The sequence below is a fragment of the Leptodactylus fuscus genome, chromosome 3 (assembly GCF_031893055.1).
Source record: "Leptodactylus fuscus isolate aLepFus1 chromosome 3, aLepFus1.hap2, whole genome shotgun sequence".
In the NCBI taxonomy this organism is placed as follows: domain Eukaryota; kingdom Metazoa; phylum Chordata; class Amphibia; order Anura; family Leptodactylidae; genus Leptodactylus; species Leptodactylus fuscus.
Window position 1 is genome coordinate 226,318,283 of NC_134267.1, and position 13,586 is coordinate 226,331,868.

The 13,586-nt window shown below is 42.2% G+C and overlaps 1 protein-coding gene across 3 annotated transcripts; it reads right to left on the reverse strand.

Annotated features, from left to right (window-relative positions):
- Nucleotides 1–1,096: 1,096 nt before the first annotated feature.
- LOC142198268 (cytochrome P450 2K1-like) lies at nucleotides 1,097–13,317 on the reverse strand. Of its 3 annotated transcripts, none has more exons than XM_075269223.1 (10): nucleotides 13,137–13,317; nucleotides 10,616–10,815; nucleotides 10,017–10,179; nucleotides 7,593–7,742; nucleotides 5,985–6,145; nucleotides 4,129–4,305; nucleotides 3,870–4,011; nucleotides 2,141–2,325; nucleotides 1,805–1,946; nucleotides 1,097–1,432 (listed from the first exon to the last, which is right to left on the reverse strand). In XM_075269223.1, the coding sequence occupies exons 2-10, from the start codon at nucleotides 10,796–10,798 to the stop codon at nucleotides 1,254–1,256; spliced, it is 1,482 nt and encodes a 493-aa protein (XP_075125324.1). In that variant the 5' UTR covers nucleotides 10,799–10,815; nucleotides 13,137–13,317; the 3' UTR covers nucleotides 1,097–1,253. The 3 variants fall into 3 exon arrangements, with proteins under 3 accessions (XP_075125324.1, XP_075125325.1, XP_075125326.1); XM_075269224.1 differs by having other exon boundaries at nucleotides 13,214–13,311; XM_075269225.1 differs by lacking the exon at nucleotides 4,129–4,305.
- Nucleotides 13,318–13,586: the final 269 nt, after the last annotated feature.

The window sequence follows — 13,586 nt, forward strand, 5'->3', positions numbered from 1 at the left end:
CTATCTATAAAACATGGTGTAGAATACTGTCAGGGCTCCTAGGAACCTATCTATAAAACATAGTGTAGAATACTCTTAGGCCTCCTAGGAACCTATCTATAAAACATGGTGTAGAATACTGTCAGGGCTCCTAGGAACCTATCTATAAGACATAGTGTAGAATACTCTTAGGGCTCCTAGGAACCTATCTATAAGACATAGTGTAGAATACTCTTAGGGCTCCTAGGAACCTATCTATAAAACATAGTGTATAACACTCTTAGGGTTCCTAGGAACCTATCTATAAAACATAGTGTATAACACTCTTAGGGTTCCTAGGAACCTATCTATCCAATTTTTAGCTCTCTAAAGCAAACTCAGCCAAAGTTACGTCAAAGTGAATGCGTTATGTATGTCTATGGAAAATGAATGGTAAGCTGAGAATACAAGCTCAGAGTTTGACCATACACTGCGCTGAAACTGCCTTTTACACATTTAACATGCTTCGAAATTACCCAATTTATCAAGAAAATGTGCATGTCTGGTTTTTCATACACACATTGCGGTTTTATTGCAAATGGTTTTGTAGAAAAATTACCGCATTTCTATTAGAAGCTTATTGTTATTTGGGAGACCAATTTGTGCCAGACACTTAAAATGTGATGAAGAATTGGATTTTCAAAAATAACAAAAAGCCACCAAAAATTATCCTGTGATGGAGCGGATGTGAAATCGAATTTTTTTTGTTTGTTTTGTCTTTATACCAATATCATGCTATAGTGGAATGTGATGGTGGACCAGGCCACAGGACATATCTATCCAAGTGGCAGTGGTCATGGCAGTATGTAGCAGTGTGACAAGGACGAATATGACGGACCAGGCTGCAGGACATGTCTGACTGCATGGTGGCAGCGGTGGTCGGCCCTAGGCGGCTTTGGCCACATGTGGATCAGACTGCAGGACATTCAAAGATTTAGTTCAGAACAACAACAATTCTCCACCTCCTTCACACTGTGTGTGGATCAGACATCAAACCAGGGCGAAAAAACCATGAAATTCCTAATCCTTAATATTTTGTAGGTTAGAATGTATTCAGTGAACACACAAAAAGCCCTGCAAAAATAATGGAGATTCTTTTATTACATTAGCAAAGTGTGCAATACTAGAACCACGGCCACCACTACTATTGTGCGATGTGGATTTAGACTGTTCTGTGGTCAGATGAACCAATTGCAATTCTTAATGGAAACCACAGACACCAGAGCTCTCATTGGTTATACACGGGGTAAAGCACAGATCTTATGGGGCATTGGGGCACATGTAAATCCAACAGCAGGGGTGAGATCTAGCGTGTCCCCAGGAGGAGCCTGGAACGTGAAGTTCTGCAACAGTTTTGTGAAGAACAGGAACAGCTCCATTTTGGCCAAGTTCTCTCCGGCACAACTTCTCTTCCCTACAGCAATGAAAGATGAAAGGGAAAATGTATGTGAAAATATGGCTTCCAATATAGACTATATAAAAAGACGGGTCAGCCTGGTGCTACAATATCATGAGTGGGCCAATCCAATATAAACATTTCCATAAAAATGGAAAAGAGGCAAAGCCGCCCTCTCCTTACACAGATGCTATAAATCCAAAAATTGAATACCATTGGAAAACAATTAGTGGTCTTAAAGGGATTGTTTCACTGGATCCCTGAATATCAAACCCACTCTGCAGGTAGATAGGTTACAATCACCTGAATCAATTATTTGTTTAACTCATTGTGAATCGGTGTCTCCATTGCTGAGATATCACCAAGGTGACCCGGGATACAATTACTCACCCGCTGAGAATGGCATGAATGCTTCTTTCTTTACAAAATTTCCACTGGAATCCAGAAAGTGTTCTGGATAAAACTCATCCGCTTTTTTGAAATGATCCTTGTCAAAGAGTACGGAGGTCAGCAGTGGGATCACATGGGTGCCCTGGAGGTCAACATAGGCATAATCATATTACCAATAGGACTTAAGGAGAACCTGTCAGGGTGATTTAGGGCGCTAAACCTCCCATGGATCCCTATGGGCTGGAGGTTTGGTGTCTCAAATCGCCCTATTACACAATCCACATGCTATTGTACTTTAGAAAGACTAATAAGCCTCCATATTTCCATTTTACCTACTTTGGGTAGAAGATATCCCCTGAAGTTCACATCTTGAGTAGTAGCATGGGGAAGGTTAGCTGGAATAATATTTCCAAAGCGTTGAATCTCATGGATGACGGCGTCAGTATACGGCATCTCTTTCCGATGAGTCACTTGAGGCTCAGCCGACCCAATAACTTTCTCAATCTCACTTTGGACCTTTTCTATTTTCAAAACAAAAACAAATCTAGGAATGAAAAAGATCATTGAACAACCTGATAAAGCATTAACTTTGATCACGTTCAATCTTAAGACTTTTGTTTGTGTGGTGATTATAGTGAAATCACCGATTAGTGCAAGCATCACGTAACCCAACTGTTCATTCATTTCTGCTATTGTCACAAATTTTTTGATGTTTTTTCCCGTAGAGAAACATTGAGATGACCCTTTCACGATTTGTTTTGGTTTCAGATACTCGTCCCACACATTTGTTTTGGGTCAAACAAGTACAGTACAAAACACAACTTAAATTAACTTAAAACATAGTGTAGCACATTCACAGAGCTCCTAGGAACCCATCTACAAAACAGTGTATAAAACTGTCAGGGCTCCTAGGAACCTATCTATAAAACATAGTGTAGAACACAGTCAGGGCTCCAAGGAACCTATCTATAAAATATAGTGTAGAACACTGTCAGGGCTCCTAGGAACCTATCTATAAAACATAATGTAGAATACTGTCAGGACTCCTAGGAACCTATCTATAAAACATAGTGTAGAATACTGTCAGGACTCCTAGGAACCTATCTATAAAACATAGTGTAGAATAATGTCAGGGCTCCTAGGAACCTATCTATAAAACAGTGTAGAACACTGTCAGGGCTCCTAGGAACCTATCTATAAAATATAGTGTAGAACACTGTCAGGGCTCCTAGGAACCTATCTATAAAACAGTGTAGAACACTGTCAGGGCTCCTAGGAACCTATCTATAAAACATAGTGTAGAACACTGTCAGGGCTCCTAGGAACCTATCTATAAAACATAATGTAGAATACTGTCAGGACTCCTAGGAACCTATCTATAAAACATAGTGTAGAACACAGTCAGGGCTCCTAGGAACCTATCTATAAAACATAGTGTAGAATAATGTCAGGGCTCCTAGGAACCTATCTATAAAACATAGTGTAGAACACAGTCAGGGCTCCAAGGAACCTATCTATAAAACATAATGTAGAATACTGTCAGGGCTCCTAGGAACCTATCTATAAAACATAGTGTAGAACACAGTCAGGGCTCCAAGGAACCTATCTATAAAACAGTGTAGAATACTCTTAGGGCTCCTAGGAGCCTATCTATAAAACATAGTGTAGAATACTCTTAGGGCTTCTAGGAACCTATCTATAAAACATAGTGTAGAATACTCTTAGGGCTTCTAGGAACCTATCTATAAAACATAGTGTACAATACTGTCAGGGCTCCTAGGTACCTATCTATAAAACATAGTGTAGAATACTCTTAGGGCTCCTAGGAGCCTATCTATAAAACATAGTGTAGAAAACTCTTAGGACTCCTAGGAACCTATCTATAAAACATAGTGTAGAATACTCTTAGGGCTCCCATGAACCTATCTATCCAAGTTCTAGCTCTCTAAGGCAAACATATTCAAAGTTAAGTCAAAGTGGAAGTGAGTCATGACATTCATCATCCCTAGGTCACTGCTTGACAGGATACAGGAGACATTCCTACACATACAGGTTAGTCACTTACTTTGGATTTCTGGATATTTCATCATCAGCAGAATTCCCCATCTCAGGGTGGTTGAGGTTGTCTCCATCCCGGCATCAAAAAGGTCATTAACAAGCATTATTAGGTTTTCATTGGTGAAGTATAGTTCAGGATTTGGCTTTTCCTAAAATATAAAATATATCACATGTAAAGAAGACACTAGACCCCTGAAGCTAATCTGGTAAGTGAAACAAATAATAATTAGCACATTGCAATGTAACCATGTTTTAGTGTTTGTTACCTCTTGTTGTTTGACCAGGAATGCATCAATAAGGTTCCTCTGGTCATTGACATCCAGTTCTTTCCTCTGGTTGGTGAAGGTCTCTTTAAGAAACCCTTGAACTTCCTCTACATTCTTAGCCATCTTATCTTTGACTGAAGTAAACCATTTCATCACAGATGGATATGTATTATAAAGCTGAAAGGGGATAAATATGATGTATGGATGTAGGAGGTCCAGCAACTTACTAATATACTTTTATTTCTACTACTATAAAACCTATATCGACCTGGCACCTCTCATACAGTGTTTTGTAGTATATATCAGTCTAGGATAGAAGAGAAAAAATAGTTCATCACCACCTAGTGGTCAAGTGTATATGGCTATACACGGGGCACTTCCAGGTGACTCAGTGCCACTTATTTCTTTCCAATGATTTGCACTTGTACTAAGTCAAAGTCAAGAAAATGTAAGAGCGGACACTTCTGTATTTCACCTTGTTAGGAGGTGCAGACTGACTGTCTTTTGTCAAGTACTAGAGATGAGCGAACACCCAAATGTTCGAAGTTCGAAATCCGATTCTAACAGCCGCTCACTGTTCGACTGTTCGAATGGGTTTCAAACCCCATTATAGTCTATGGGGAACATATACTCGTTAAGGGGGAAACCCAAATCCATCTCAGGAGGGTCACCAAGTCCACTATGACACCCCAGGAAATGATGCCAACACCCTGGAATGACACTGGGACAGCAGGGGAAGCATGTCTGAGGGCATATAAGTCACTTTATTACATGGAAATCCCTGTCAGCTTGCGATTTTCGCAAGCTAATTTTTTTCCCATAGGAATGCATTGGCCAGCATTGATTGGCCAGTCTCCAGAATTCGGCCAATCAGCGCTGGCTCTGCCGGAGGAGGCGGAGTCTAAGGTCAGACCTGAATGGAGACTGGTGTGTAGCGATCTTAGACTCCGCCTCCTCCGGCAGAGCCAGCGCTGATTGGCCGAATGACGTGTTCTGTATCTCATTCGGCCAATCAACGCTGCTCAATGCATTCCTATGGGAAAAAAGTTTATCTCACAAAAAACACAATTACACACCCGATAGAGCCCCAAAAAGTTATTTTTAATAACATTCCTACATAAATAAAGGTTATCCCTAGCTATCCCTGCCAGTACAGCTATCCCTGTCTCATAGTCACATAGTTCACAGTCTCATATGACCCAGATTTGAAATCCACTATTCGTATAAATTGGAGGCCACCTGATTTCGGCAGCCAATGACTTTTTCCGATTTTTTTCAATGCCCCCGTTGTCGTAGTTCCTGTCCCATCTCCCCTGCGCTGTTATTGGTGCAAAAAAAAACACCAGGGAAGGTGGGAGGGGAATCAAATTTTTTTGGAGTTTGCCACGTGGTGTCCGTATGGAATCGAACATCTCGAACAGCCTGATAGCCGATCGAACATGTGTTCGATAGAACGCTATTCGCTCATCTCTATCAAGTACCCTTACTGTCCTACACTGGGCTTGGCTTACTCTATGGCTGCTTTAGAAGACCTTTTATCATCTCCACCAACTCCAACACTTTGCGTCCATCAGTAGGCCCCCCCCCCCCAATAATTCCAACTGTAAAGAGATCGCTCTGTGAGACCCGAGCCTTATATTAGTTTGGTTGGCTATGTAAATGGATATTTTTGATTGTATTTTGCAAACACCTTAATGTTTGTAAGTTTTAGCTAACCAATATCACATTAGATGTCCTAAGGATAGACCATCTATCGTTCCATCTATCATTTCCCGTAAGACCCCTCTGAAATTTCCCCAATGTGGGACTATTAAAGGATTATCTTATCTTATATAATATGGAATGGAGCTGCTCACAACGGCCATTGTTCCTCCAGACAGTTGAACATTTTCATAATTCATCTTTAATAACTTCACAAGTGTGGGGTCTTCATAGTCAAAGCGTTTACTCAGTAGGATGGAGACGATGATGTTGGCTACGGCAGCATTTATTATCAATATGTTATTAAATGGCTCTCCTGGAAATACATGAGAAGATACGGGTCATAGAGACATCAATTAACATGTAGCTACATTTTTGGAGGACTTTTCAGGTTAAGCTTGTAAAGTAGAGACAGACTCTGTAGAAGTTGCAAGGTAAAAGGCAGACCCATGGGGGTCACATCATTTACTTGAAGAACACGTCTTCGCCAATACACCAAGGATCTGCCTTCGTAAGTTGCAAACAATAAGCAGGTTCCGGCTGCAGGTCTATGACTGTGTCTCATGTACTTGCTCTAGACCCGAGCATAGACTGTATCATGTGCACTGCAGAGTAATCTCCATGGACTGTCATCTCCCAGCTCTTTCACATTGAACATCTCGGTCTCTCAGCCTTGACTCACAACCAAACTCCGCCATGATTGTTATGTTCAAATCTTTGCCTCAAATAACTACCGGTGTGAAATATCTTACTATTAAGCTAAAAACTAATAAACACAGGACCCCAAAACTCTAGCCCTGTATGTGATACAGTGTCCAGCACCCTCATATCCCAGTGAGATTATGAACAATCATGAACCTGGTACAGCAGTCCCCGGTCGTAAAGCCCTACACATTAAACAGACAGCCCTGCAGCTGAAACCAAACCCAAAACAGTGAATTACTAAACATGCAATATACTGAACAGAACAATAGAGTGTACTCAACATTAACAGTGGTTTGCTGGAGAACACTAGTGAACAAACAGCATCGTGAAGACCAAGGAACTCGCCAGACAAGACAAAGTTAAAGTTGTGGAGAAGTTTAAAGCAGGGTTAGGTTCTAAAAACATATCCCATGCTTTGAGCATCCCAAGGAGCACTGTTCAATCCATCATCCAAAGATGGAGAAAAAATTGGTGCTGATTCTGGTGCGGAACCTGTGTCAGAAACAGTGCTGAAAAAAAAGACTCCCATTGACTTCAATGGGTTCCGTTTTCCGCGCGGAACCCATTGAAATCAATGGGAAAAAAAGCCCCCCCATTGATTTCAATGGATTCCGCATGGAAAACGGAACCCATTGAAGTCAATGGGAGTCTTTTTTTTTCAGCGCTGATTCTGACATGGGTTCCACGCCAGAATCAGTGCCAACTTCTTCCGTGTGGGTGGAACCTATCTCACTCAAAAGCAAGATAGAGTCCATCATAGAAGTATACTGAGCAGTACTGATGTAAGTAAAGCATTGGGGTGAGATAGAATACTTAACCATTAAGGTCTCCTGCATATGATCAATTTTTTTATACGCAATTTTGGATTCGGAATTAAGGATCAAAGTATGGATATACTCATTTCTATGGGCCCATACACACAGCCATAGTGGCCGTAGTGAAGAGCCATCAATGCCATTTTTACTGGCCCGTACCCCGCACCCGCTCATGTAGCCTTAGTATTTCCTAAATGTAAGATATGCAAATGGCTATGAACAAGGTTGGATTGGACCACCTACCTTTGTAAGATCTAAACTTCTGTACCAAAAAATCACTTTCTTCAGAAATCTTGTTTTCAATGGTTTTCTTCCCCATTCCAAAATCTCGAAGTGTTGACAGAGTAAACCGTCTCATCACTTTCCAGTTTTCACCAGTAGCAAGAATAACTCCTGAGGGTGTCAAATTATGAGTGAAAAATAATGAGACTTACAAGATGGCGACCAATATTTCTGTTTTATTTAGAGCGCAGTGTCAAAAGTTCTCATTGATGAAATATTGTGCCTTGACTATCTATGCAAAGTTTTCTCAGAATCGCACATTTTAGAAGAAAGTCAAGCTAAAGTTACTTGGGGTGTGGAAGTTTAAAAATTTTAGACCCCACGGACCTAATCGGTGCCTTCTTCTATTGTAGGATTGTAAAGTTCCGATTAACAATTTTTCTTGTGGTCATCGTGGGTCAGGAATGGGAAGAAAGTCACTGTAATAAGAACTTAAGAAACTGGAAACCAATAAAAAAAATTAAACTAGAGTAGACCCTTAGGGTGAGTTCACACGATGTCTTTTGGCTCGTAATCTACGCAAAATCACAGCCGCAAAATAGTGCCGCGTATATGATCCTGGCTCCCATTGAAATCAATGGGAGCTTATACGGCCCGCAAAAGCTCCTGCGGCGTAGACGTGCCAGATTACGAGCCAAAAGACATTGTGTGAACTCACCCTTATACTCATGGGTCAGTCTGTAGGGCCTTGTGTAAGCTCTTATTCACTCCGTCTACTAAAAATCTGCCAGTGAAGCAGATGACCTCACATAATTTCTGGCTTGTACTGTGTTTACTTTAAAGGGATCCCATCATTAAAAAATTTTTCTGCCTACCACGTAGGAATAGCCTTAAGAAAGGCTATTCTTCTAATACCTTGAGATGTCTTCTCCGCACCACCGTTCGGTATATAATCCGGTTTTCGTCGGTATGCAAATGAGTTCTCTTGCAGCAATGGGGGCGTTCCCCAGTGCTCAAACAGCACTGGGGGTGTCCTCAATGCTGCGAGAGAACTCTCCTACATCTTCTTCAGGAATGGGTCTTCTTCCAGCGGTGGCTTCAAACTTCTAGGTCTCGGCCCTAGGGAAAAAGGGAAAAGCCGACTGCGTATGCCCGTTAGCCACAAGAAAATAGCCATTTAAACAGTATTGTAAGCGGCCATTTTCTTGTGCTTGGCAGGCATGCACAGTCGGCTAGAAGTTTGAAGCCACCGCCGGAAGAAGACGCGAAGTAGACCCGTTCCTGAAGAAGATGGAGACAGCACTGGAGAGATCTCTCGCAGCATTGGGGACGCCCCCATTGCTGTTTGAGCACTGAGGACCGCCCCCAGTGCTACAAAAGAACACATTTGCATGTCGACAAAAAAACAGATTATATACCGAACAGCGATGTGGAGAAGACATCTAAAGGTAGGAGAAGAATAGCCTTTCTGAAGGCTATTCCTATGTGGTAGACAGAAATGTCTATGTTTTAATGATAGGATCCCTTTAACGTAGTTACCTGTGTCAGAATAGAAATGACCAAGGGATAGAGATCAAAGGGGCATTCCCATCTCAAGGATCATATTAAGACTTTTAGCTTATGCTGTCTAATGCATTTTACCCAATACACTACCTTATCTATCTCGCTCCTCACCAGATACAGCTAAATCTCTCTCCTCAGCGTTTGTAGCTGGATGTCTAGGTTACAGATCTGATCTCAGGTCGGGCTTAAAACAAAGTCCCAGCTCCTGACCACATATTTTCTACTCTCCTTCTGATTTTAGTCTTTGAGTCCTGGTAAGCACGCTGCTGGACTGAGATGAAAACCAGGAAGTGAAGGAGAGAGAAGACAGGAGGGAACCTGAAATCCTGTGGATGTAAGACTTTTCCTAAATACATTGCTTCAGAAAAACTGCTTTGTTTGTCCACTATATTACTTTATTCAATTCATTGTTGACACAGCCCTGACTTATCTGCTCAAAAGTCAAGTGATGTATCTGCTGCTCTCAGGTGGGAGGGAGGAGGGGCTAAGTGCAGGGAGCGAGCCTGTGTATTTAGCTAATCCTGTGTCTACACCACGTGACCTAGATCCTGCACTCAGATAGAGGAGCTGCTTTCATTTCTTCTGGTCTCCCAGTTATCAGGCTAGATAATTCAGTTGTGTTCATTATGGCAGAGACAGGCAGTCTCTGTATGTAACACAGAATGGAGTTGCTCCTGCCTGTACTTCATAGTCCAATATGGGTGGGCGGAGCTACATGCGAATTTGGAGGCAGAGATAAACGGCAGGTTGCATGTGAAACCCCGCCCACCATATGATGTAAGAAACCAGGAAGAAAGAAGATTTTACAGCAGTGAAGACTGGTGAGTATGCGACGTGGGAATACCCCTTTAAACCATTCAGCACTAACCATACGATCCTTACCACGTCCTTTTACTATATCATCAAAAAGTGGTATTCCTGGTCTTCCTGAAAATTCATCTGCATGATTGACAAGGGCGTCTTTTACTGCCTCGTATCCGCACAGCATAACAACTTTTTCTCCTCCCATCTGTATTGTGTACACCGGTCCATACTTCTTAGAAAGCTGCAAAAGTGAAGCAGGAGAGTCTGTTAGTCTGACACTTCCTCTTGGTGTCCATTTGCAAGATAATATGATCACCTACAACCTGTTTATACATGTCCTGCTCGAGGAAGCCTACTCAGAGCCACAAAAGATCCACAAAAAAAAAAGACATGACATGGTCAATACCTTTAAATATTCACTCTATGTAGTCAGCGCCGCACCTCCCATGAGGCGACCTGAAGCGACCGCTTCAAGAGGCGCTATGCCAGGGCCTCAGGGAGGGCGGCATTTTTGGTTACCTAAGCCAGTCCAGGACAAGCTCCTCCCGGCGGGGGGGGGGGGGGGGGGGGGGGGCGTTTTTCTGTAGTTGGCCACAGGTTCGCCCCTGTATATAGTACAGGTTTCAAGGGGACAGAACCAGATCCCTTTAAGATACAATAGCCATACAGTCTGTTACCTGATGGAGGGTTTGATATGGTCGGTTCAGGTCTAGCATGTGCAGGTTCCCAATGATGGGCAGTGGTCTAGGTCCAGGGGGCAGCTTAGAATGAGAATTTCTTTTCTGTCTATAGAAAAATAGGGCAATAAGAAGGCCTAAAAGGATAGACAGAACCAACACGGTGGGATTGGCGATGATCATGGTGCCAGGAAAGGTTTCTGTGGAAAGACAAATATGAACATGGTTTATCGACGGTATCATGAAATTGTATCTAACCATTAACAAAGTCTATTTCATCAATTAATAAGCAGTACAAGAAGAATACATAACATCCTAGGGGAAGGAATTCCATTAGACTTCCCACTAAAGGGAGTCTGTCACCAGAGCCCAGCATATCAACTCAGCCCCAGATAGATAGGTTAGGGTCACCTGAGTCAGTATGGTGTATTCCCCCTTCCTCCATTGCTGAGATATTACTGTTTATGTCAATATGAAAATGAACTCCTTGGAGCAATGAGAGTGTAGCTGTTGCTCCAAAGAGGTCATACCTACAAAGACAGCGATATCGCAGCAACAGAGGTACAAGAGGAAAGCACCACTTGATATGGGTTTGTATGTTGGGTTTTGGTGACAGATTCCCTTCAAAACATCTTCATTGCTGGTCATGTGTGTCTCTTGTGATCTTGGTAATCTTTATGTGATTCAGATATGATACACATATAATACAGAATTAGTCAAATATAATAGTATACACAGTATACATGAGGTCAGGCTTTTAGGCTAAGGCCCCAAGTGGTGGATCGCAGTAAAAAACCAATGTGGGAAAAACTGCATCGGCAACACATTGTCTATGGAAGAGTACTGTCAGCGATGGCGCTACGGTGTTAGGCCTGCCCTGTTGACAGCAGGGAGTAGGGTTGAACGATCAGGATTGGAAAAGATTGGATTCCGATCGGTGATCAAGTAAATTTCACGATCGCGATCGGAATTCCGATCCCGATCTTTTCCGGCGGGATTGAGGTCAGAGGTTATCTCAAGATCGGCTCAACCCTATTCATGTATATATCATTAATAGGGTTGAGCGATCGGGAAAGATCGGATCCCGATTGGCGATCGAGCAAATTTCACGATCGGGATCGGCTGGAAAATGATCGGAAATCAGATGTTAAAATTGATCCTGAAATCTCAAGATCGGCTCAACCCTAGTGGGGAGACATTGGTGCTGAAATTAATGACAATAATATCTCCACCACTGGGGAGCAGAATAAAATAAATAACTTTCGCAACAGGGGCATGACTATGGGGCTAGCAGCAGTACAGGGCCCAGGACATTAGGGGTCCCGGCAGGTCCCTGATGTGTGTTTGTTTTTTAGGGAGCTGAGGGGGGGGGGGGCAATGTCAAATGTTTGCCTTGGGGCCCCACCGTTTCTAGTTACGCCACTGGTTCTCAAGTACATAAAAATAACTCAGAGATCTTGACTTTCAATTCTACAACTCTCTTCAACTCTACTATAGTATTATAACCACAAATACTATTATATGAACACAAAAGCCCAGTATTATAGTCCTGAGAACAGAGCAGGGGGACTACGCACAAATAATATGAAAACCAGATCCCAAAGTCAGAAAATCCTCCTTGTTTACACAACGATCAAGAATTCTATGGAGATTGCAGATTTGTTAGAACATGGCAACTTTCTCTATACAATATAACTTATATAAACATACTGGAACATCCAAACCACAAAACCCTACCATAACCTACCCCAGTTTCTGGATAAGTTTTCAATTCCCTAATGAACAGGTACAAAGTCTAGCTGACAATAATTCACTCTCCTAAAGAGGCTCTCTTATAATTCAATAGTTCAGGTGAATGCAAGAAACTTTGTAATATATATTACCAGATGGAAATGCTACTGTTTCCTCTTATCAACTCTCGCCTGATTCCTAAAATGCCCAGTTCACTGTTCTAATCCTTTTCTTGGAGGGCTAACAGTTTGGCTTAAGGCCAGTCCTAAGGACATTGACCAACTGGCCTCCCTGGTCTGCACCTTTTATCCCCGGGACAAAGATCTGGACTTTGCTGCAGGGAGACCACTAGGTTGTTACGTTTTTAAGTGGCCCGAATGTTGGTGACAACTGACCAGGTGGACGAGGGACTAAGGAGCAGATCATCAAGTGGTCAGTGCTGGCATAGTTTGCAAAGAGTGGGTAAACAGGTTAAAAATCTGGGCTGGCGGCAGAGGTTCAGTGGTCAGGGACAAGCTGGAGTCAGCAACAGGTAGTCAGAAGAGAGCAGTAGCAGAGACAAAGTCAGTGGCCAACCTGAAGTCAAACACCATAAGTTATCCGGTACTCAGTATAGCTTAGCTGGAGTCTATTAATTTAGGAACCTAATACCTCACACCAAGGTGTGTCCAGTAAGGAAGACTTTTATTCTTTAAGATTGACTGGTGAAGAATTACCTCTAGATAGGTCGCTCTGTCTACTACAACAGTCTCTGGTTTGGCTGATATGAGTTTATACAACAAAAACTTACCGTGCTGCTCAGCAACGTCTGTGTATTATCGCATGCAAGACGTTCCACTTTTTAATTCCTCCTGGTTGCCTCCTCACCTTGTTGTCATTAATGTTCTGGATCCCTTTAGTAATCCAAGAAGACGTTCACAAATTACTAGAAGACTCTTCTCACAAATACTATGAGCAGCAAAAACAGTTAGAACATAGTGTAACAACAAGGACTGAGCTATGAACTGTGCGCCTTGCCAAGTTCCATCCCAATCTTGGGTTTCTTCCAGGACATACAAGTCATGTGTAGTTTAACTCATTGTTAGCAATTCAGTTTGCCCTTTCACCACAGAATTTGAAAGAAGCAAATTTAGGTGAAGATTGTGAGGATGCAGAATTTTTGTTGGTGGAATTTCATAAAGATGTGACCACTGGTAAAATACTTTTTGGCATAATCTATAGATCCCCCCCTCCCAATATA

Bases quoted from the DNA above. Each gene is read 5' to 3' on its own strand.
- LOC142198268 (XM_075269223.1), bottom strand. From the start codon at position 10,798: ATGATCATCGCCAATCCCACCGTGTTGGTTCTGTCTATCCTTTTAGGC. The intron at 10,180-10,615 runs GTAACAGACTGT...TCACTTTTGCAG, and splicing joins CATATCAAACCCTCCATCAG to CTTTCTAAGAAGTATGGACC. The intron at 1,947-2,140 runs GTAGGTAAAATG...GTTGACCTCCAG, and splicing joins GGGGATATCTTCTACCCAAA to GGCACCCATGTGATCCCACT.